At 40.7% G+C, this 22206-nt stretch overlaps 1 protein-coding gene across 4 annotated transcripts in view; it reads right to left on the bottom strand.

The window, feature by feature from the left end:
• The window catches only part of MPPED2 (metallophosphoesterase domain containing 2), a 175833-nt gene that overhangs the window by 73465 nt on the left and 80162 nt on the right, over positions 1-22206 (bottom strand). For all 4 annotated transcript variants that reach the window (XM_035701509.2, XM_035701506.2, XM_035701507.2 and 1 more), the window contains exon 4: positions 16303-16528. In XM_035701509.2, coding sequence (XP_035557402.1) covers positions 16303-16528 — 226 coding nt within the window. The remainder of the gene's footprint in view (positions 1-16302; positions 16529-22206) is intronic.

Below are 22206 nucleotides of genomic sequence, written 5' to 3'. Positions count from 1 at the left end.
AGTGATGCAATCAGAGAGCTCTTTCCCATCTCTAATTTTATGACTCTCTGTAAAAAGGAAGGAGAATTCAAACCACTTCAAAATAAGATCAACGGAGACCTGGCTTGGAAGACTGGATTTGATGAGAAAAAAAGTTTATAAAGATTTATTTTCATGGTTGAAAATCACATACCATAACCATACCAAAAGATACCTCCATCTGACTTCTGTTTAAATAGCAAATATTGGGTAAAATTTTAAGCTAATGCAGAAAAATTTCTCTGGGAATTGGGAACAGCAGGGAGAGAATCTACAAACAATATTCACTGTAAAATAAAGGCTTTCCTTCCTGACAATCAAAAGCTTGACAGATCATGCCAACATTTTATTTCTCAGGATATTTAAAAGAGCACAACAAACAGAAGCCTCTTTACTTGCTTGCTATCTGGTTTGATTTTAAGGAGAGTACAATCCCAAAGACAAATCTCAAAAGAAAAAAAAAAGCCATTAGATTTTCTTTTATTTTTTCTTATTTGATGCCATTAATAATAAATTGTATTTTTCCAAGTCGAGGAAAAAAGAAACACCTTTCTGCTGCTTCTTTGAAAGCAGCCCAAACATATTTTAAAGACTATGCTATATAAAACTTTTTTTTTTAGGCAGAAAGAAATTCACTAAATGCTCTAAAATTCAAATCTTTAATCAACTGAACAACCCCCCCCTCCTCCCAGGGGTGTGAGGAAATAGGGCCTCTTTGGGGGAAGGTAATCCTAATTATGTGGCATGCTGGAGAGGCACCCAAGTTTATGTCAGTAGCAGATTCTGATAAGATATGCACCAAAAGAATCAGGTCTGGACTGTTTCAACGCGGGGGGAAGGGGTGTTGGTGTAATGTTGGTATTTAACTGTGATCTAGAGGCCAACAAAGGGCAGGGTGGACAAAGCAGAGCCTAATGAAGCTGCTAGTGTCTGGGGTGAAAGAGCCACAAAGCCTTTCAAATTAGCAGCTGAATCCTGACACTCATTAGTGATTATACATGCAAGGGCTGCAACTTAAAGCTCTAACCAGTAAAACAGCCAAGACACCGCATACACACAAAGGAAATAAAGTATGTACAAAAATAAAGAACCAGAACCTTTCAAATGTCTTCCCTTTCACATTTTGACATTTTTCTTTTTCTTTTCTTTTCTTTTTTTTAAAAATATTAATGACAAGCCTGCAGTGTGCTTACCTTCCAATTTAGTACTAAAATAATTACCACTGCGACTAAAATGAGACTTTCATTTTTTTTTAATCAAGGAAGGTCTAGTCAGAAATTGCTTCTGCTAAGTTCTGTACAAGACATAATATACTCTTGTTAACTAACAAAACCAATAAATCAAACTGAAGCACTTATTAAAGTATCTTACAGCACTAAATTTATCACTGATGACAAATTTAATTTGGGACTCTGACAGTTTGCTCCTTGCTTGTACTTGAACAGATTTCTTTCTTTCTCTCTCTCTCTCTCTCTTTTTTTTTTTTTTTTTTGTGTGTGTGTGTGGGGGGGGAATCGGGGAGTGGGCAGTTATTTCACAAATAATAAATGCTGAATTTTACTAGAAATTTTTGGAGATGTAAAAGACAACTTCTGATAGAAAATGGTGTTTTCCCCACAGCGTCGCTGTCACTGGGGAAAGTTATGCATTAAAATTCTTTTCTAGTGATTCTGTCCTTTGCACATTAGAGTTCGCAGAATTTTTAAAATGGTGATAATGAGCACTTTACGAAGCAATTTATAATCATCACTCAGTTAACCCACACTCTATCTCCACAGTTAGGTCAGTGCACGTCCCTTGATAATGAAGATAAGAAAATTGAGATATTGAGTTTTCCCCACCTAACAGGTGGAATAATTTTAATCTATGGCAAGGTCATTCGGCACAAGGGAGGGTGAAAAAGTAAAGAAATTCTCAAGACTGTGTTGAATCTTCTTATAATTACCCAATACTGTAGCTTGAAAGGACGATATTCCCACTTTAAGTATCAAAAGAGAATTACATTACAAATACACATAAAATTATTATGAATAGGCAACCTTTGCTCGACACCATACTTCCAGACTATGTAATATGAATAATGCCTTATTTTCTGTCCTGGTCAACCTCACTAAGTTTATTGTACAACACAACCAGTTTACTTACATAAGTTATATTTTCTATAAACTTTTCCTCCTCCTAAAACATAGCTCTACAATTCTACATTAGCATTTTCCTGTTGTCTTTTCAAATGGTGTTTTCTTTCTTGACAATGCAATCAGCATATAAAAACCAAATTTCACTGCCTGGTCCCAGTTAAGGCAAACCAAGCAGCCTGAACCACAGCCTGACAAGGAGAACGCATTAAGCTCTGAAACAAAAGCATCCAAGTCGACCTGTTTTGCAGACTGATTAATAGAAACAAGCTCCAAGGACTAATCACAAGCCGAGCCCTGTTTTGCAGATTAATAGAACAAAGACACACGAGAGGAGGGGAGGTTACAGCACCGGAATACAAATAAGCAAAGGTAGACACCAGGCTTTCCTCCACTCAAGTCACCTCCTATACAGTCAGATTTACTGACCGAAAACCCAGGATGTCACATTCAGGGATGAATCAAAATGCAGCACCAAAGAAGTCTGGGTTCTCTCACTCACCGCAGCACCTAACAAGCCACCTGGGTTCCACCTTCTTTGGAAAGTGTGATTTAAAAGAGGAAACCAAATTTCTCAATGGAATGACACACGAGGCAGGGAACTTTCAGGGACTCTTTCCAGTTCAGCCAGGCAACCCTACAGCACTTGTTGATTGGGACAGACACCTTCACCTTCCCAACGTTTGCAATGGCCCGGGACACAGGTAATCTCTAAAGTGTGTGCATACATGCAGGCCCTCAAGGATACAAGAACTATATTCACAATGACAGCATAAAGCTAGAATTAAGAGAGTCCGTTTCCAAATTATCCCCAGACACACATTTTATGACTGGAGAATGTGACTTTTTTTCCCGACTGTAAAAATACAACTTACCCACTCTACAAAGATACAAAATACCAGGGAAGTAGAATGAAAAGAAAAGGGAAAAAAAAAAAAAAAAAAAAGAACACTCATAAAAGAAAACTGCTGTTATATTTGTGGTATATTACCTCTCAGTTTTCATTTTCTTTCTATATTTATATACATTCTTTATAATGTTACGATCCCTCTGTATATTTTTGGTGGGGATACGGCTTTTGAAACGCTCAGTGCTAAGCAGCAGAAGAAAAACATACCACTGCTCTCTGATGACTGATGCTCATTCTTGAATAACTAAAACTGGATGAATGTATGAATTTTTACTGGAATTGTAACATCTTCATCCAGGTGAGATCTGGTAAACTGAAGACAGTTTACACAGTTTGAAAAACAATCTCTAGGAATGGAGACGTCTACTTTTTGCCTGATTTCTCTCCTTGATGGTTTTCTGTAGCAACTACTTTCCTTTTCTTTTTTTTTCTCTTCTTAGTTTCTTTAAAGTTTTTACTTATTTTATTTAATTTTATTTATTTATTTTATTTATTCATGAGAGACACAGAGAGAGAGGCAGAGACGTAGGCAGAGGGAGAAGCAGGACTCCCTGTGGGGAGCCTGATGCAGGACTCGATCCCAGGACCCCACTATCAGGACCTGAACCAAAGGCAGGGGACTCACCCACTGAGCCATCCAGGTGCCCCCTCTTCCTTTCTTATTTTTTTCTTTCTTTCTTTTGACAAAGCTTTTTGGGTCTCGTTCAGAAGAAGAGGATTTGAGTCAATGGACAAAGAGAATGGATTTTCTCTGCCATATTTGTATCCCCCTTCCCCAGCAATCCACTTATTCTGTTCATTGCAGCAATCAACAAAGCAAAAATACATTTATAATGAAAATCATAAATTTCAGCAGTTACAAAATCTCAGAACGGACTCGAGAGCACAGTTAAGCCTGTGGTTTACAAGCCAGCCAAACTTCAAAATTTCCAAAGAAGTGATCGTATTTCTCTCTGGCTTTTCAGGAGACTTCGAACTCTCCAGAAGGTAATTCCTCTAGCAAATAAGCTTAAAAACCTCGTACCTTCCTTAGTACGAGATCTTCCCTTTAATCCTAAGACTGAACAGCACACACAATGTGTTTGAGTGCAGGAAGGTACTCGATACCCTGAATCCCCTTGCCTTTCACCAGCCTGCTCTGAAGCTGCTATGCCAGCGGCAACCACACAGAATTCGCCTCTGGTAAGAGCTGTCTAAAAGCACAAAGGTCAGGGCCAGCATTATACACACGCACTTAGGTTTTCCATTTTTCTACTCAATCTGCTCGACCTACAGGTAAATACTTGTCCTTGCAGAATTCTATCTTTTGCAGGGAGAGGCTGAATTGAGGTAGGAAAAGGAACTTCCTTGCTGTTCCCTTTGAAAAAACGGGAAGGTATCAGGGAATGTTTGGTAACAGAGGCATCATAAGCAGGACCTAAAATCCTGATTCTCCAGTGCTTCCTATGGATTCATTTATTTAAATAATATAAATGTAAAGCCCATAAACTGAGTCTTTTAAACAAATTTCCTTTTCACAATCTTTTTTTTTTTTTTTTCCATAACACCAAAGGAAAAGAAGAAAAAGAGCAGGAAGGTGGCTAGTAACAAGCCAACAGCCTATTTCCAACCAGTTTTGTGGTCAACAAACACCTGATTAGGTTTTTGTCTAGCATCTCTTATTTTGTTCTGTAAAGATCAAAGCAAGAAGGCCTTTTTTTTCCGGGTGCACCTGGGTGGTTCAGGGGTTGAGCGTCTGCCTTCGGCTCAGGTTGTGATCCCAGGATCCTGGGATCGAGTCCCTCATCAGGCTCCCCACAAGGAGCCTGTTTCTCCCTCTGCCTATGTCTCTGCTTCTCTTTCTGTATCTCTCATGAATAAATAAAATCTTAAAAAAAAAAGGTTTTTTTCTCTATTGATTCCTGATTTACAATAAAAATAAAGACCCCTCCACTATGGCTAGTGATAGGGGTATGGACTTTTAAATCATCAAGACAATAAAAAGTTTTTCCCCCTGATTCTGTCTTTTGTAGTCCTCTTTCTAGGTCCATGGTACTTCAAGCTACTTTCCATTGCTCATGAAGTCTCCTGTGGTATGGAAAGTCAGTACATTCTTAGTGGATTCAGTCTTAAGATTGACATGTCCCACGATTTCAATACATACTGTAGCTTGAAATCTAGTGAGGAAAACAGTGATCTTCCATTATGAAGCCCAAGAGCATCAGAGGCACTTAGTTTTATGTACAATCATTTTGTACATAATATGTAAAAGAAGCGCCTAACCAGTTTTAGGAAAGAACGGATAATCATGTGTCAACTCTGACTTTTTCCTTCCCTTATAAACAGCATCGGTTTTATTTAGTTTTCAATGTTGATTTACTGCAGGTTCAGATGAAATTTTAGCATGACTTTTTTTTGGGGGGGGGTTGCGGGGTACGGGGATATGATCTATCCTAAATCCGCCATGCCAGACATTAGGGGCATGAAGACTCAAGTATCTGAATTACCCAATAATATCACCAGCACCTTCAGATGCTGTCTTGGGAAATTTTATCTTGGGAAGAATCTTACTTAGGCTGGATCCTAACCACTTCCTCTAATTTGCCTCTATACGAGAGGCGTTTCCCTTTGTTGCCTTTTCCTTTTTTGCTGCAAATTTCATACTTGGACGTTATTAGTCATAGTAACCATATTTACGCTTTAACCAAGCTGATCTTTTCTAATATTTGACCAAAACAGTCTTCCTATGTTCTCCCCTGGATTAATGTAGATTTGTAACTCATCTTTTCTACTCTTTACAGAATACATGCACATTCTATGTACCCACAGGCTTTCAAATTTGCCACTGGCTTCCTGTTTGAGCAGCCCTCGTGGAACATTCCACATTCAATTTATAGTCCCCATCCAAGATTACCTTTATATTTATTTCCTGGGTGAAAATGCATTACCAAGCATTACTCACACATTTCAAATGATACTTCGTATAAGTGACCTTAAAAATGCGCCCATGTCTTCATTTAACAGACATCTAGTCACGCTTCCCCGTCTTTTGACCAAATGCAACCGATGTACGGGGTGCCTTTCCTAAGTGGTTTTCACTTACCCAGATCATAAGCAACCTGCCGTGCAAGGAAACTGTACAATATTTTCTTTTAAAAATTCTTTCTCTCTCACACACACAAACAGAAGGAATCATTTTCCTAGACAATGCTGCTGAGTCATCTCTTTTCTGTCCCCTTTCACTTCTCCCTTGATATACCAGAACATAAAAAGAAAACAAAACAGAGCAAACACAAAACAAACAAGCCAAAATGAACAAATGAACAAACACAAATAACAGCCATTATAAAAACCACACAACTGTTACGTTTCAGGGGAGAAAATGACATTTACTGAGCATTTACTGAGTGCCAGGAACTTAACATACATGACCCCGTTTTTAATCCCATAAAAATAAACTGAATGGTGAAAAATATAAAGGCTTTGGGGTTGACTTCCAATTCTGCTACTTTAGGAAATGAGTGTCTTTGGATGAATTAGTTAACTTCTCTAGCCTTCACTTTTTATCATCTCCCAAATGGGGGTGATTTTACTTTCTTTATAATAAGGGTCAGTCAATGTGACACTTAAAAACAATGTTATATAAGGTACCTGTATGTGGGTGATGCTTAATAGGTAGTAGTTATTACAATTTGCATACCCATTTGACAGATGAAACTATGGCTCAGAGAGATAGAATAATGCCTAACAAGGTAAAATGCTTAACCCTAAAGGATAAAACTGAGACTCAGTGTGCTGGGGACAGCGGTCTCTAAAGGCTAAAAGCCTGCGGCCTCTGCCCTCCACTGCCTCCCTTCGGTAGGGAGAACAGGGTTGTTTAAGCTACGTCCAGTCTGGGGATTGGACCTTTCAGGGTATATCTCCCCACTGGGGAGGTCGAGAAGTTTATTAACCTGAGGAACAAATGGCTTAAGGGGAGAGGGAGTGCAAAGGAAGAGCCCAGACCAGTTTCAACAAAGCCTTCCTTGTCAGAGGGATGTCCCTGAGCTCAACGTGGTTTGGCTTGTCCCCCAACAAGTTCCTAGGGCTTAGAGGTGAATCCTCAGGAGGTGAGTGACATCATGCCTTGACTGCTTCTCACAGAGCAGCCTAGAAGGGCAGAGGGGTTCTTTCCTGTGGAATGGGGAACAGAGGATGGCTTTGGTTATCATGCCCCTATTGTGAAGCTACTTTAGCAGCATGCAGACATCAGAAGGGGGGAAAGGGAGGAAGGATGTCCAGATGTGGTGCGTGACCAAAGGGGAGCCCTCGGTGGCAGCGGCAACCTCCAAAATGTGTGCTCCAAGGCCCATTGCCCTTTCATCATTGATCACCTGGAGGATTACATGAACCTGGGGAGTTACTGGGACTTACTAGTGAACGTATCAGCTCTACAGGGCAGAAGTGCACAGTGGGGAGGCAGGGCAGCAGCAGTGACTGGAACCAGGCAAATCTGGGTCAAGACTGCCAGCGGGACCCCAGTGCACTCAGTATCTGGTAATACCTGTAGAAATTCACATTACGCTTACAGCTCAGGTCATAAAATCAGAAATCTGCGTTGGTCAAAGAACTTGAAAATAAATGCTACAGAATCCACACGACTTTAATTCTTCTCTAGAAATTCAACCACTGGGAATTTGACCATTAAGAAAAGAGAATACCACACGTTTGATAACTGGTTTCTAAAGTCCAAAAGAACTTTCTGAGTGCCCAGCTGTCTAGCTTCCTACCAAACTCACACTTGATGCTGACTACTTTTACTGCAGCTTGAAGATACAGTCTTCAAATCTAATAGAAACTTCTATAGTTGGTCCTAGCATGGGGATATGGCATCTGAAGTAAAGAAACGACAAGAAAGAGCCTAAAAATACTGTTGGAGCCTTCCTTTGAAAATTCTCACTGCCTTCAAGGTTAGGTTTGTCCAACTACTCCCACTCCTCACCTTTTTATTAAAGCATGCTCACCTGGAGAGATGTTATACTCTCTCCATTTATGAATGTTCAGGATGGATCAAATACGTTCACAAAGCTCACAAACATAGTTGAGTGCTCGGTTTGGTTCCATCTTGCTTACCATCTCTCTAGTCCTCCTTGTAGATTCATGGCTACACTTGATCCCGCACTGGAAATATTCTTTCCTCTGCAGCTCATGACTCATCTGTGTAGACCGTTAGTCCATCAGCCACAGAAACATCAGCACCACCCTCACTCATTCATTCATTCATTCATTTATTCATTCATTCATCTGATATGGACAGGGCATCCACCATGTGCCAGGTACCGGGCCACCCCAGAGGATGCAGAGAACAAAGCTGACAGGGTCCCTACCCCTAAAGAACTTACAGCCACTGTATAATCGCCTTCCATCCACCAGCAGCGACTATGGGTTAAAAAGGAGCCTGTTAGTGTAACATGAGAAAATGAAAGAACACTCAGCAGCCAGCCAGCCGGCTGAGTCTCGGTGTTAAGGGCCAGGTCTTCTCTGGAGCATGGTGTGTGGGCCCATGCCAGGCAGGCCTGACTTCAGCGAGGCACACTGCCAGCACTTCCTTCTTGGTGCATATATCCGAGGCTGTTGTCTTTCTCAGCTGCTACCTGGTGCCACAGAGGGAAAAAGCCACAGGCACCCAATACTTACCCCCGCCCCTCACCCCGCTGATGTGTGTGCAAAGGAATCATGAGTTGTCTCCATGGAGCAGAAGGATTAGAAGGACCAGAAGGAGGTAGGTGATTCATGTCTTATGACACACTGAGACACAGATTTTTCACAGAAAATCCCAGGCTCTGCAGCTTGTCAGGCAAACAAATACTGGATCACTCCTTCATCTGTCCCCTCAATATCCCTATTCGCCCCCTAGGAGCACCTTACCCGGAATCCTGAGAGCTCCTGAAGAGTACTAGCCTGGATTTCTGTGCGCCCCTTCTGCAATTGGATGGAAAAAGCTAAGTCTTCCAAGAGGCCCCTTCCTGAATTGCCTCAGGTCAAGGAGTAGAAGGACATCTGGTTACTAGGATATCCTGGTTTAGTCTAAAGAGCTCAGCATAGGAAGGCTGGGTTCTAGTTCTATTTCTCCCTAATAACTTTGGGCAAACCACCGTCTCTGTCAAGAACTCTATCCTGGCCTCCTCTGTCAAAAGGAGGCAATACTGAGCAGCATCTGACCTACAGGCAATTGTAGATGCTGGCTATTATTAATTATTGTTATTAATACATACTCTGCTTATTTCAATTGTCTGAATTACTTTTTTAACTTAAATTTTAATTACTTAGAATGGCTGTGAAGCCCAAACGAGAGAATACATGTGACAGTTCCCTGAGTGAAATAATCATCCAAATGCAAGCGTGTTATTGTTGTCTGCTGATTGAGGTTGTCTCTCAGAACGTGCAGGCAAAAATTTAATTTATGCCAATAGTTGATATTAAGGATAACTGAACGTACACAAACATTTCCATAGCCCCCTCCCCATGCTTCCACACAGTCACCACCGAGGCGTCAGATAAAGGCACCAGGACAGGCTTTAAGGGTTTGGAGGGAGCAGGGTGGAAAGGTACCAGCGGGGTCCAACATCACAAGCTCTGCACAACCTGGCTCTGGATTTGGTACTCACTGAGATGGCTATGAATGGGAGGTGGAAAGCAAAGTGATCGGTTTTGCTTTCTCCTTTTTCAAATAAACAGGGCATTTGTTAAACCAGAATTGAATCTGATCCCGTGTGGCTTTAAGAACAGTCAGCTGCATTCTGGAACAGGCAAAAATGTAAACAGAGCCTGTAACTCTAGAGCAGGGCAAAACACCCATAGGTTTCATATGGGAGAGTCTATGGGCTCTGTGCCAAGAAAAATGAAATGCTAGCCTGGGCCTTTAAACAGAATCATGTAAAAGCAGAGTGCATATTTGTTTAACACACACACAGACCTTTCTCTGTGCCAATACCTTTCTGAACCCTCCTGAATAAAAGCTGGAATCCCTGAGACGGTGGTAGGAACCAATATTGTTTGTATAGTCCTATTCTTTAGTGCGAAAGGACCTTCCAGCTAAACATGGAGATGTTTCTTTCTTTTCCTTCCTCCCTCCCTTCCTCTCTTTCTTTCTCTTTCTTCCTCTCTTTCTTCCTCTTTCTTCCTTTTTTCTTTCTCTTTCTTTCTTCTTTCTTTCTTTCTTTCTTTCTTTCTTTCTTTCTTTCTTTCTTTCCTTTCTTTCTTTTTTCTTTCTTCTTTTTCTTCCTTTCTCAAGTTAATCACAAAGTATGACTGTGAAAATAAAATAAAGGAGCCCATTCCGCTCATCCTCATATCCGAATTCTATCACGAGTTGCCAATTGGTTTCCTAGTCCTCTTACTCAATATCTGCTGTTAATTTGTCCGCAATTTCAAGAACTTGAAGGCTGTCAGCAAAATACATGATGCATCACAAAACTTATAATTGGAAATAAAAACATCTGAAGCTTTTCTGACAGGGTAAACACAAAGTACTATTGCGCTGATCAGAACAAGGAAACGTGAGCAACAGTGTAGCTATTTCTGTGCAAACACAATTACAAACGCTGCAGAGAGTGGCATCAACACTTAACTCCCACTTGTAAAAATGCTGAGAAAATTATATCTAAATGAATGAATGAATGAACTCAACATGTTTGTGGACCTGAAATGAGAGGCAGGGAGGAGGGGAAGAAAACATTCTGCTCAGGCTCCCTTTGCAGATGCAACTCAACGGGCTTTCTCTTGTTACTGCAGCCATTTCAGAATTCCACTGTCTAGGTAGGCCCCATCTAATTTTCCTGCCACAGAAGTTTAGGCACTTCCTCCACAGTTACTAAATCTGACAAATTACACCTGGGTCTACTGTAACATGAAAAAGCGTGTTCTTTGTCCCTGACCCTGTGGTCTTAGAGAGATCAAATTCCTGGACATCGGAAAGCTCCGCTCATACTCATTAAAAGCCACGGGAGGCAGCCCTGCATTTCTGCTCAAGAGGGGAACGAGGTGCAGCCACTGCTGAACCACACGATGCTCTGCTTGGGTCAATGTGGGCTTATTTCTACTGTTTGCAGTTTGGCTCCTGATCAATTAGTACCTCGATTTTTTTTCAACACAGCATCTTAGTATCAAAAGAGCAACTGAGGGAGGGCAGCCTGGGTGGCTCAGCTGGTTTAGTACCATCTTCAGTCCAGGGCATGATCCTGGAGTCCCAGGATCGAGTCCCACGTCCGGCTCCCTGCATGGAGCCTGCTTCTCCCTCTGCCTATCTCTCTCTCTCTCTCTCTCTCTCTCTCTCTCTTCTCATGAATAAATAAAATCTTTAAAAAAAACAAACAAAAGAGCAATTGAAACAAAACCAAAATGAACAAACAAACAAGAAAAACCACCAAAAAAAAAAAAAAAAAAACCGAAGGGGCAGGGGTTGATTTTATTTATTTATTTATTTATTTATTTATTTATTTCTAAATATTTTATTGATTTATTCATGATAGACATGGGGGGGGGGGGCAGAGACACAGGCAGACGGAGAAGCAGGCTCCATGCTGGGAGCCCGATGCAGGACTTGATCCCGGGACTCCAGGATCATGTCCTGGGCCAAAAGCAGGCGCTAAACCACTGAGCCACCCAGGGATCCCCAAGGGGTTGATTTTTAAATGGCAAGTCCCACAAGTGAGTTTACTGAAGCCTGCTAATACTAAGCTGCTGGTTATAGATCCAATAATCCAAAATATAGAGCTGATTTCAAAATTCCGCCTCCCCCCCTACCCTGGCCAGACAAGCAGATTCAAATTTTGCCTCCTCTTTCAAGCCATCCTCAGCCTTTGGAAAAGACAACACAGACCGGCAATCAGGAACCATGGTGGCAGCAGGAAACCAACAACAGGGATACAAGAAATCCAGAAGCTTTCCTGTCGTGGCCCCGAAGTCCTAGGCAGACCTACCTGCCTGACAACACAAGACCCTCTTCTTCTCCCCCCAAGAAAGAGAGAAAAAACATAATATGCGAAATTCAGAAAAGCTGTGTCTGGGCTGATACATCCAAAGATGCTAATACCTCATGCCTGCTTCCTTTCTTCAAGATACTGGGAAGAACAAGACGGTGAAGGAATATATTCAGAAGCCACAGAACCTGCCAAGAGGCCTCCTGCAGTGGGGGTGCTTTCTGGAACTGGTCAGCTCTTGCCCTCCCTCCAAGGGGACAAGGCAGCCCGCTTACATCTTCTTTGGTGTAGGCAGGCTACTGAATTTCCCCAGACCCATCGAACCACACCCAGATCCTCTTCCTCGGGAACCTCAGAAGTACCACCGTGCACTCCTATTGCAAACACACACGGATCCTTTGAATGCTGTACATTCTTCTCTACGTACAGCTTCCTGCTAAACTGTAAATTAGAGACATTGCTTTAATTTTCCCTCATCTTTAGGAAGCTTTCGGCTGTGCTGCAAGTTAAAACACTGTAATGAATATGGACTGATACTCCTTTTCTATACTGAAAGCAAGTCACGATCCACATTCTTAAAATACATGAGTTACAGCAATCTTCCTGGTTGGATGGCCATCACCTCTGAGAAACCCACGACAAGATGGAAATCCTTATATCAAGGATCTTATTTTGGCTTCTGTTTTGAAATTAAGACCCTAGTAATATCAAAATTCACTGGAAAAGCCCAGGAATCAACCTTAAACCCATTTAGATTATTTTGGGGCTAGAATAACTAATTGGCTAGTAAGCAGGCATTCACCTGTGGGTGAATCTCAGGGATGGAGAAACCTAATTTCTGAAGGTGGGAAAGTGGTAGCTCTGGTACAAACCCTCCCAAACTTTGCTTCTAGTCAAATTCTTAATAGTGATAGTGGTTACAAAGTGTACAAGATATTAAAATAATCAAGCATGCCCTGGTAATATGGATACTTTTTGAAAATGTTAACTTTGGTGACCAAATTTAAGTGCGCAGTGGAGGAGAGATACTGAGGCCGACCTCGTTGGCCCTAGTTCACAAATATAGAAGCTTGGTGATTTGCCTCATGTCACTCAATCAGCAGAGCCTGAATTTAAGCTAGAAGGCACCCCATCTGACTCCTAGTGCAACGGCCTTCGTATGAAGATGGACAAAGGTATAAAGTAGATTTGAAAGACTAACCGCCCTGTATCAGTAGTAGCTCACACTTATTAGATACCTCCTCTGTGTCAGGAAGTCTTTGGGGTGCTGCAGATACATTAACTTATTTATCCTCATAGGAACCATATGAAAGAACTAATGTTGCTATCTCCCACTTTAAAAGTGAGAAAACAGAGACAGGGAGATGTTCAGACACTCACCCAAGGTGCCAGGGCTGAATAAGTGGTAGAGCTAGGAAAATCTGTGCTCTCTGCACAGAAAAGCTAGCGTGGGCATTCCCAAATGAATGTTCAGATTATCAGCAGTCCTGGGAATATTAATTTTTTAAACTTTTAAAATTTAAACTCAACTTAGTTGACATATATTGTACTATTAGTTTTAGGGTTAGAACTTAGTGGTTCATCAGTCGCATGTAACACCCAGTGCTCATTACGTCAAGTGCCCTCCTTCATGCCCATCACCCAGTTACCCATTCCCCGCACCCACCTCCCCTCGAGCAATCCTCAGTTTGTTTCCTAGAGTTAGGAGTCTCTTTATGGTTTGCCTCCCTCTGTTTTCATCTTATTTTATTAATTTTAACAAAATATCTTCACAGTGAGACCCAATTTACCAATAGCTCCAAAATACATATTGAAATTGAAATTTGCTCTTCATCAACCTCTGTATTCTTAGTCAAAAGACAAAGTACCAGCAATTCCTATGGGTGACACAGATTCCATGTAAAGATCTCCTTTATTGTAAGGAAGTGTGAGGCAGGAAATAGTTTAAATTTTCTGGAAATCCCAACAAATTATGTGTAAAGACAACTTTAGGATAACATGTCAGAAGACGCATCCTGCCCACCTTCTTGCTCTCCAATATTAAAACAAGCAATTTTTGAATGACATCGATTCAGATCAAATATAAACACTGTCTGAAGTTTTTAGCAACATCAAAAATGGATTATACTCCATCACATCACATATTTGAATTACTGTGTTTTTAAAAAATTTTTCTTTTGCTTTTTTTTATTTCTTGACATGCTGCAAGATCTGCCTCTGGATCCAAAATCACTCACTCCCTCATTCATCACTGCCGTCAACTGGTTTAGCTAAACCTTATCCTATACAGATTTGAATCTGCTCAGATAGTGGATGGAGTTTGCTATCATCATTTCAGCAACTATCAATGTTTAGATCTCTGAAAGTGTGGCTTGTTCAGGAACAGCCTTCTATGTTCCGTGCCTTCGAGAAGGTTTCAAATATCATCTTCAAGTGTTAAAAAAAATGATCGTAACTCCATGTAGAGCTTCTCTGCCAATCAGAAGTCATGCCTCAACTACTGCATAGTCATTAAGGAGGGAGCTCTGAGAATGGAAAAGCTCCCTCTCCAGCCCTTTGCTCAGAAATGCTAATACATCCTAGGTTACTTTGAGACCGGTTTTCAGATTACAATTTGATAGGACCACCAATTTCTCCTGTTTGTTCTCCTGCCCTTTACCACCTTCTCACACATAAAAACCATTACTTGATGTACATTAACGAAGCTGGATATAACCACCGTGGATTCTAACCACCAATTACCACACCACTACCACCTGTCATAGCATGCACCCTGTAGTCAGACTCAAAATTAGGATGCCGCCGCTCAGGGTCTTGGTGATCCCTGAACAGTTACTTAACCTTTCTGTGCCTGAGTTTTTTCACCTGCTAAATGAGAATCATAATAGCGTCACATTTCTTAAAGGCATGAGATAAAAGGAAAGTGAGGAAAATGAGATAAAAGATAGACTTAGAACAATGCCTGGCATATAGTCTCTAGTAAGAGTTCACAATCTTTTGTTGGGTTGATTTTAAAATGAAATATATTTCGTGTATTCACTCATCAGTCCTTCTGGATACCAACTAGTAAAGCTGGAAAAAAAAGATCAACTCTTGAGAAACTATCTCAACTTTCTATTCTACAGAGAACAAACTATGGAGTGGGATGGCCATAGCTAAAGTCATGCTATTTGCCCTCCTCCAGCCTTATATGTAAATCCTAGCGCAGGGCTGGGACTCTTCTCCAGGTTGGGTAAGTAAAGGTTGGCTCTCTGCTTCATATACACACAGAGCTCCGAAAAAATAGATATATAAATAAGTAAAAATCCAAGACTCCTCTGATATTGCTCTTCCAGTCTAAAACTCCCATTTTGAAGATGAAGAAACTGGTTTGGAGGCTCAAGTTCACATAAATACTTAGGGGCAGAACCAAGGCCAGAAAATGATAATTATTATCCTAAATAAACCACCCGGCACTCTTCCACATCCGTTACAAACATCACCTAATTTAATCCTCATAATAATCCTCTAAAGTAGGTATTATCTCCATAGGCTTAGAGATGTGGAAACTGAGGCTCATCCTCAGAGAATCAGTGTCTCCAAAGCCATATAACAGACAAATGATAGAGACAAGATCAAAATGGTTCCTCTCTGGTCCCAAAGAATCCATGCCTGTTTCAAGTTTTCTAGAGCTCCGTGCTAGAATTTTCAGCACCGAGTCTCAATCTGTTACTTTCAAGCTGACTGTGCCTCAGTCTCCTCTGGGGAGCTTTAAAAATACAAATTGCTGGGCTCTACCTCAGGAAGGAGAATCAGAGTCTCTGGGGGGATGGCTTCAAAATCTGTATTTCTTCTGAGTTGGGTCAGGTGATTCTGATGTGTAGCAAGGTTTGAGAAAGCCTAATCTAAGCCAGATATTTTACGAGGGGTTCCAGTGTAAAATGAGAGGGAAATGAGTTACCTAAGGCTGATGGAATGTTCGGAGTAGCTGAATCTGCACGAAGGGTAACGCGGTGACCTTCCCCCAAATCCTTCTGTGTCCCACAGATGCACATGCAGCCCCAGTCACATAAGCATAGATGCATCTACCAGCACCCTACATCCACTGATCTTGCCTAAGGAGATCTGCACCACGATGAAAACAACAAGCTCTGCTCTTTCCAGCCACAATATGTGTTGTGTTAGACACGTAGCAATAAGCTTTCTTTCCACCCTTAGCCTCTTCATTGAAAGCACCTTAAGTCTGCACCATGATTTCTTAGCATTGAGCTAAAAAAAAAAAAAAAAAATGAAGGGGAAGATTGTTCCATTGAGCACTTACCAAGGTGCCCCGTATATCCTGAATCCCTTCACTGTTACCTCCGAGTCTTGTAAGTAAATACTGTTTGTCAGGAGGGACTGAACGTTGTCAAAGTCCTCTGGTTTCAATTTGGACACAGAGGGGAAACGGTAGTAGTCCTGTTTAACAAGGTCTGCCATGAATTCCTTATCAAATGTCAGTTCATGATTCCCAGCAATCACTATTTTATATTCATATGGCAGGTTTCCTGAAATAAGAAAAAAGAGTACCAATTAGCACGTTCATTTCCCATCACGAAGTACAACAGCCGAGACCGTGTGATTAGCAGACAGTATACCCAAATGAAATAGCTCACGCATTCCTTTATATTTCCATGGGAACCAAAATTTATGACTATGCCTTTATGCCAGCAAAAAATGACAATAAACAGGAGAGAGGAAGCTGCTAAGAAGCTTAAAAGCTACTAAAAAGACATTCCACTCTCTGGTTCCATTTCTCTCTTCTGTATGTTCCAGATTCACTGTGATGAATCTACACTGTGATGAATCCGTACTTTATAATTATCCTGCGAAAAGCACTTTAATCACGATCCTTAAAAAAGGTCTGGACTTGGTTTGGTCCTCAAAATATAAGCCAACCAACTGTTCTTAACAACTCAAATAACTGCTGGATTTGTAGTATATCCTTCAAAAGTATATTTGTAGTATATCATATAAAAGACATGGCCTAGCCAAGCATTCCACAATTCACATAAATGAAAGGAACTACATAGTACGATTTCATATTGTAAGTTAAAATTTACCTTGTGGCTTGCGAATAAAAAGAACATTAATAATGGCCCCCTGATTAGAAGGCTAACTTTCCTCCCATTGGGATGGGAGAAGAAACTGTAAAGCTTAACCCCCTTTTAATATTTATGGTATGGAAATGTGAGTTCTCGGTGTGTGCTTTTTATGCAAAAGTTTCCCGATCAAAATGAGATAATTCTGGGAAGAAGAATGAAAGCTATAAAGGAAAACCCAAACACCAGACTTCTGCATAGATTTATAATGTTTGAATAAAGTACAGATCATACATATTAATAACTCACCGTGATGCTATAAGAACCAAAATCCAAAGGGAGATAGTGCCGGGCAGCTGTCCCCATCCTGAAATTAATGCCCTTTTCTCTTCTTTGTCATTACCCATCCCTCAAGCCTCACTGCAGAGCTGCTGCTCATTTTATTTTATTTCATTTTATTTTAGGGGAGAAAAGGGTGGGGCAATGGTGCCTATAATTCCAGCTTCCTGAGACTCCTGGGTCCAATGCAAAATTAATGTTTCCTGCTATTCCAGGAAGAATGAAAGTTACCACTAGCAGGAAATTGGATACACTTGTTGTAGGAATTGGTCCTTACCAGCAAGCCAGAGTCAATGATTTAATTAATGAAGCTTAGTGGGGAAGAAAATTATATTTTGGGAGTGGGGGCACTTGGACTTCAGCAATGCAAACTGCGGAGACCTGTGAAGTACTCAATTTCAGCAGTGCACTGCAAACTTATTTGCTAATATTGAAATGATTTTTTTTTTGAGAGAGAGAGTGCACGCTCATGAGTGGGGGTGGCGGGAAGGGATAGAGGGAGAGGGAGAGAGAATCTTAGACAAGCTCCATGTTCAGCAGGAAGCCCAATGTGGGGCTCAATCTCACAACCCTGAGATCATGACCTGAATCGAAATCAAGAGTCGGATGCTTAACCCACTGAGCCACCCAGGTGCCCTTGAAATGATTTTTAAGATCACCAGAATATGCTTTAAAATGCTATTTTCTTTAGCTTTCAATTTTTAGGTTTCTATCAGTAATGAAATTGCATATATAGCATGTGGTTTAAAGGTGAGGCTTAAGAGAGAGATGAAAGCAGTCAAAAACTAACACGGCAGAAATCTGAAACCACGAACAGCGTAGCCAAGCATCAATGGATATCCCTGACTACTAGTGCACAGGGCTGTGCGACATGCCTTTGGCCTCAGATGTGTTTTAAGGCTGTGGTGAAGAGCTCACAGAAAATAGGAAGCTTCTATCAAATGTACGTTTTTACAAGTTTATAATGTCCACTAGCATAAGACAATAAGGAGTGTGACATATATTATAAGCTGATTGGATAGAACGATATTTCGCACAATTCCCTGAACTTAAAATAGAGGTGAGAGATGTATTAGAGGTGAGAGATCCCTGCCATAAATCCTGACACCACACACACTAGAAATTTGTGAGATGCTCCACAACTCTCACATCACGGCTATGTGACCCCCTTTGGCCTGATTCTGCACCCCTAGGGTTACCTGTGCCCCCAAAGTTGGAATGGGCTAAAACATTTTCCTTGACAGTAATCTGTTTCAAGGTAGGTCGTACCCGCATGAGTCTTTGAGCAACCCTATTTGTACAAGTCACGCTATAGCTGCCCAGTTCTCTTTTAATCATTCATGATGATGGACTCACCTTTCTTACTTTCATAAAGAAAGTAAACCTTTCTTTATGCACCACTGCTCTTGCAAGAGGCTTATTGCTTTTTCCATTTTAGAGGTCTGGTTCGGGAATGGATGGCATGGGTGAGACTGAGAAACAAGGCAAAGGAACTATATTTTCCCTCCTTTGAACTATTTTTTTTTTTTTAAAGAAAGTAAAGCTGCTACAAAGTAAATCTTCAGGAAGACAGGCCTCTTACATGTCTTTTAAATCAAATTTTGGAGACGCAGCATAAAAAGGTAGCCACCAAAATGAAGAAACAGTGAGGATGTTTACACACTGCCAACAAACTCATCTCTTTCTGAGAATCCAGTAGTAGTGTCTAGCTTCCATTCTCTGTTACCTGTGTTAGGAGATTCTCTCTCATACACACACACACATCGAAAAAAAAAAAATATATATATATATATATATATATTTTTTTTTTTCTGAACTGACTTTTCATCTATAATCTGCCAACTTTTATTGTTTTATGTGAAAAGTGTATGCAGGGCAGCTGACAAATCTCCTGTTACCTGATGGTATTTTTTTTTTTCAAGGCTAGATTAATTTGGAAGGCTTTGCAGTCAACCTCCAAACTTCTTGGTATTCAAATAGCGTCATTTAAAAATTGTCAGACAAAGAGGTGCCTGCCTTGATCCATTTTATTCAGATCAGGCCATTGAAGTTGACCTGCGTAAGTAAAAAAAAAAAAAAAAAAACTAAGGCTATATACAGTTATTTTAACATGGAAAAATTCTTGCTTCGAATGACCTAAAGAACTCTAACTAGCATTCCATCTTTCCCAAGACACGCTCTATGTTCTACTAGCAATATAAAAGATTGTTTTAAGTGGAATGGAGATAAACTTTTGACAAATTATCAAATAGTTCTATATGTTTTAAAAATGTGTATTTGGGGGATGCCTGGGTGGCTCAGCGGTTGAGTACTTGCCTTTGGCCCAGGGCGCGATCCTGGAGACCTGGGATCAAGTCCCACATCAGGCTCCCTGTATGGGGCCTGCTTCTCCCTCTGCCTATGTCTCAGTCTCTCTCTCTGTGTGTGTCTCTCCTGAGTAAATAAATAAAATCTAAAAAAAAAAAAATGCATATTTGGGAAATACAATCTGACAGTACAAATAATGATAGATGGCTTCATTTTTCATCTCTACTCCATTCTTCTCTCTTTACATCTAAAACAAGAGTTGATTTTAGGAAAATTATTAAGCAAATAATAATACAGATAATTCACAAGTATGGCAAAGTGATGACTGTAACAAGTAAAACAATAAAATGTGAGAAATTAGCCCATCTTCTCAATGTTTCTAATAATTGGCCTTTTGATCTCATTCTTCCCACTGTCACTGACACTTTAATATTCCAGACATCTATCTTTAATATTTTGGGTCTCTTTCTCTCCATCTAATACTCCTTCTTAGTGAGTTATTGTTTCCCAACCCTAAGAAAACAAAAACAAGGAGTCGTTTACACACACACACAAACACACACACACATACCCCTCATGTACAATCCTAAACCATGCTTATTCTTTGAGATACTTCTTCATTTCACATCTAAATTTCTGGAAAGAGGATTCCAGAAGCTCACAGCTGGTAGGCCAAATACAGCCCATAGATGTATTACAGTTGGCCTCAATGCTGTTCTGTGTTTTGTTTTTTGAATTGAACTAACATTTAGAAATTAGGTGATACCATGCAAAAAATTCTGATTTTCTAGCTACTTTTAGAAAATCAGAAGACCAGTCAATACTGACCTCCAGTCAGCCACAGACCTCCCCAGCCCCTATGACTTCTCATACCTGGCCCACTTACCACATTTGTGTTGCCTGATGGTCTCCTCTGTTAGGAGAATTAACAACTTAGAGACACATGGCTACTCAGAACTTACTCCCATGTAATCTGTCTTCCATTTCTATTCTCTTCCCAAAGCTTTCCCAGAATGTCAATAATAACTTCCTAATAGCCAAAGCCCAGACATTTTCTCACTTCTCATCTCCATGGATCACACCACAGTGACATTCCTGTCCCCCTTGACACCAGATGCTGCACTTTGGATCACACCACAGTGACATTCCTGTCCCCCTTGACACACGAGATGTTGCACTCCCGGGTTCTCCTCCTTCCTCTGTGGCATTTCCTTTCCTTCCTCTTCTTCCTCAGCTCCGTTTGCCTCCTGTCTCATTCTCAGTTGACTCATTTCACTCTCCCTCTTCAGAGTTACTTCAATGGATATTAGTTAATATTTCCTTTCTGTATGTTTCACATTTCTATTCTCTGTGATTCAATCTTAAAAACTATTATAACTTAAACGATGGAGGCAGCACGAGGTTAAGAGCAGGGACTCTGCTGCAGGCTTCCCCACACACTGGCTGCACGACCTTGGACAGGGTCCTTAAGTTCCGTCAAGTGTGCTCACAAAATGAGGATAATAACTGCAACTACCTCATAGCCCGTGCTCAAGATAAAATGAAATAAAATTTCATTTCAAGCACATACATGGTATGGAGTAAACAATCAGTGCATGTTAATTATTTTTTTACTCTATTTTTCTTAGTTTTGCTTTTTGCATATGACTTGTCTCCCACCCCCTAGACAGTGAAGTCCTTGAAAGCGTGGATCATGGCTTGTGGCTCTGTATTTGACCCAAAGTACCAGGTTCAATACCTTCCAAATGGCAGGCACATGATTATTATTTGCTGAATACACGGAAGAATGAATGAACTTCTGCAAGATTTGTCAGGAGCTTTCTTAGGAGAATTATAGGAACTGAGCTTATCATTTTGGGACATGACAAGGTTTAAACTGCTGTCACATTGGCCTCCAGGGACATATGGTGACTCAGTTTAAGACTCTCAAAGTGTTCCATTCTCTGCCTCCAAATTCAGTCTAGCCAAAAAAATCTCTAACAAACCATTTTTAAACTGGACTTTTCTCAAATCTAAATGGGGGAAAGAAAATATAATCCCACCACCAAGGTTTGGTACACATTAAACAAGATGGCACATTCAAAGAACTTGTGCAGTTCAATGATGACTCACTAGGTATCAGCTGTGATGTAATGATTGTTATAGTGATGGCCCTTCCCAGTTGCCAACCAAGTAAATATTAGTTGATCCATAAATCGGATCACTCCCTTGTCACAGTGGCACAATGCCACTACTCCCAAGGAAAAACATCGGAGATAGAAAAGAGAACTTTGATTTTCCAAAGTAGAAACCAGCATGGTCTAATGTGTCCTTCAAGTTAACAGAAGTATTATTAGAGCCCTCAAGGCATCTGGATCTAGAGGGGATGGTGGGTGGGCGTATGAGGCCTTTAACCCGCACACCAGTGGCTTCTGTCAAGATTATTCTAATTTTGAAAAACGTGTCTTGTGAACATCTCATTTCTTCCCTCTTTCTGTTGTCATTACCCATCACTTCTA

This window comes from Canis lupus, chromosome 18 (assembly GCF_003254725.2).
Source record: "Canis lupus dingo isolate Sandy chromosome 18, ASM325472v2, whole genome shotgun sequence".
In the NCBI taxonomy this organism is placed as follows: domain Eukaryota; kingdom Metazoa; phylum Chordata; class Mammalia; order Carnivora; family Canidae; genus Canis; species Canis lupus.
The sequence above is the reverse complement of the archived record's forward strand: the minus strand, read 5'-3'. Positions and strand labels throughout refer to the sequence as shown.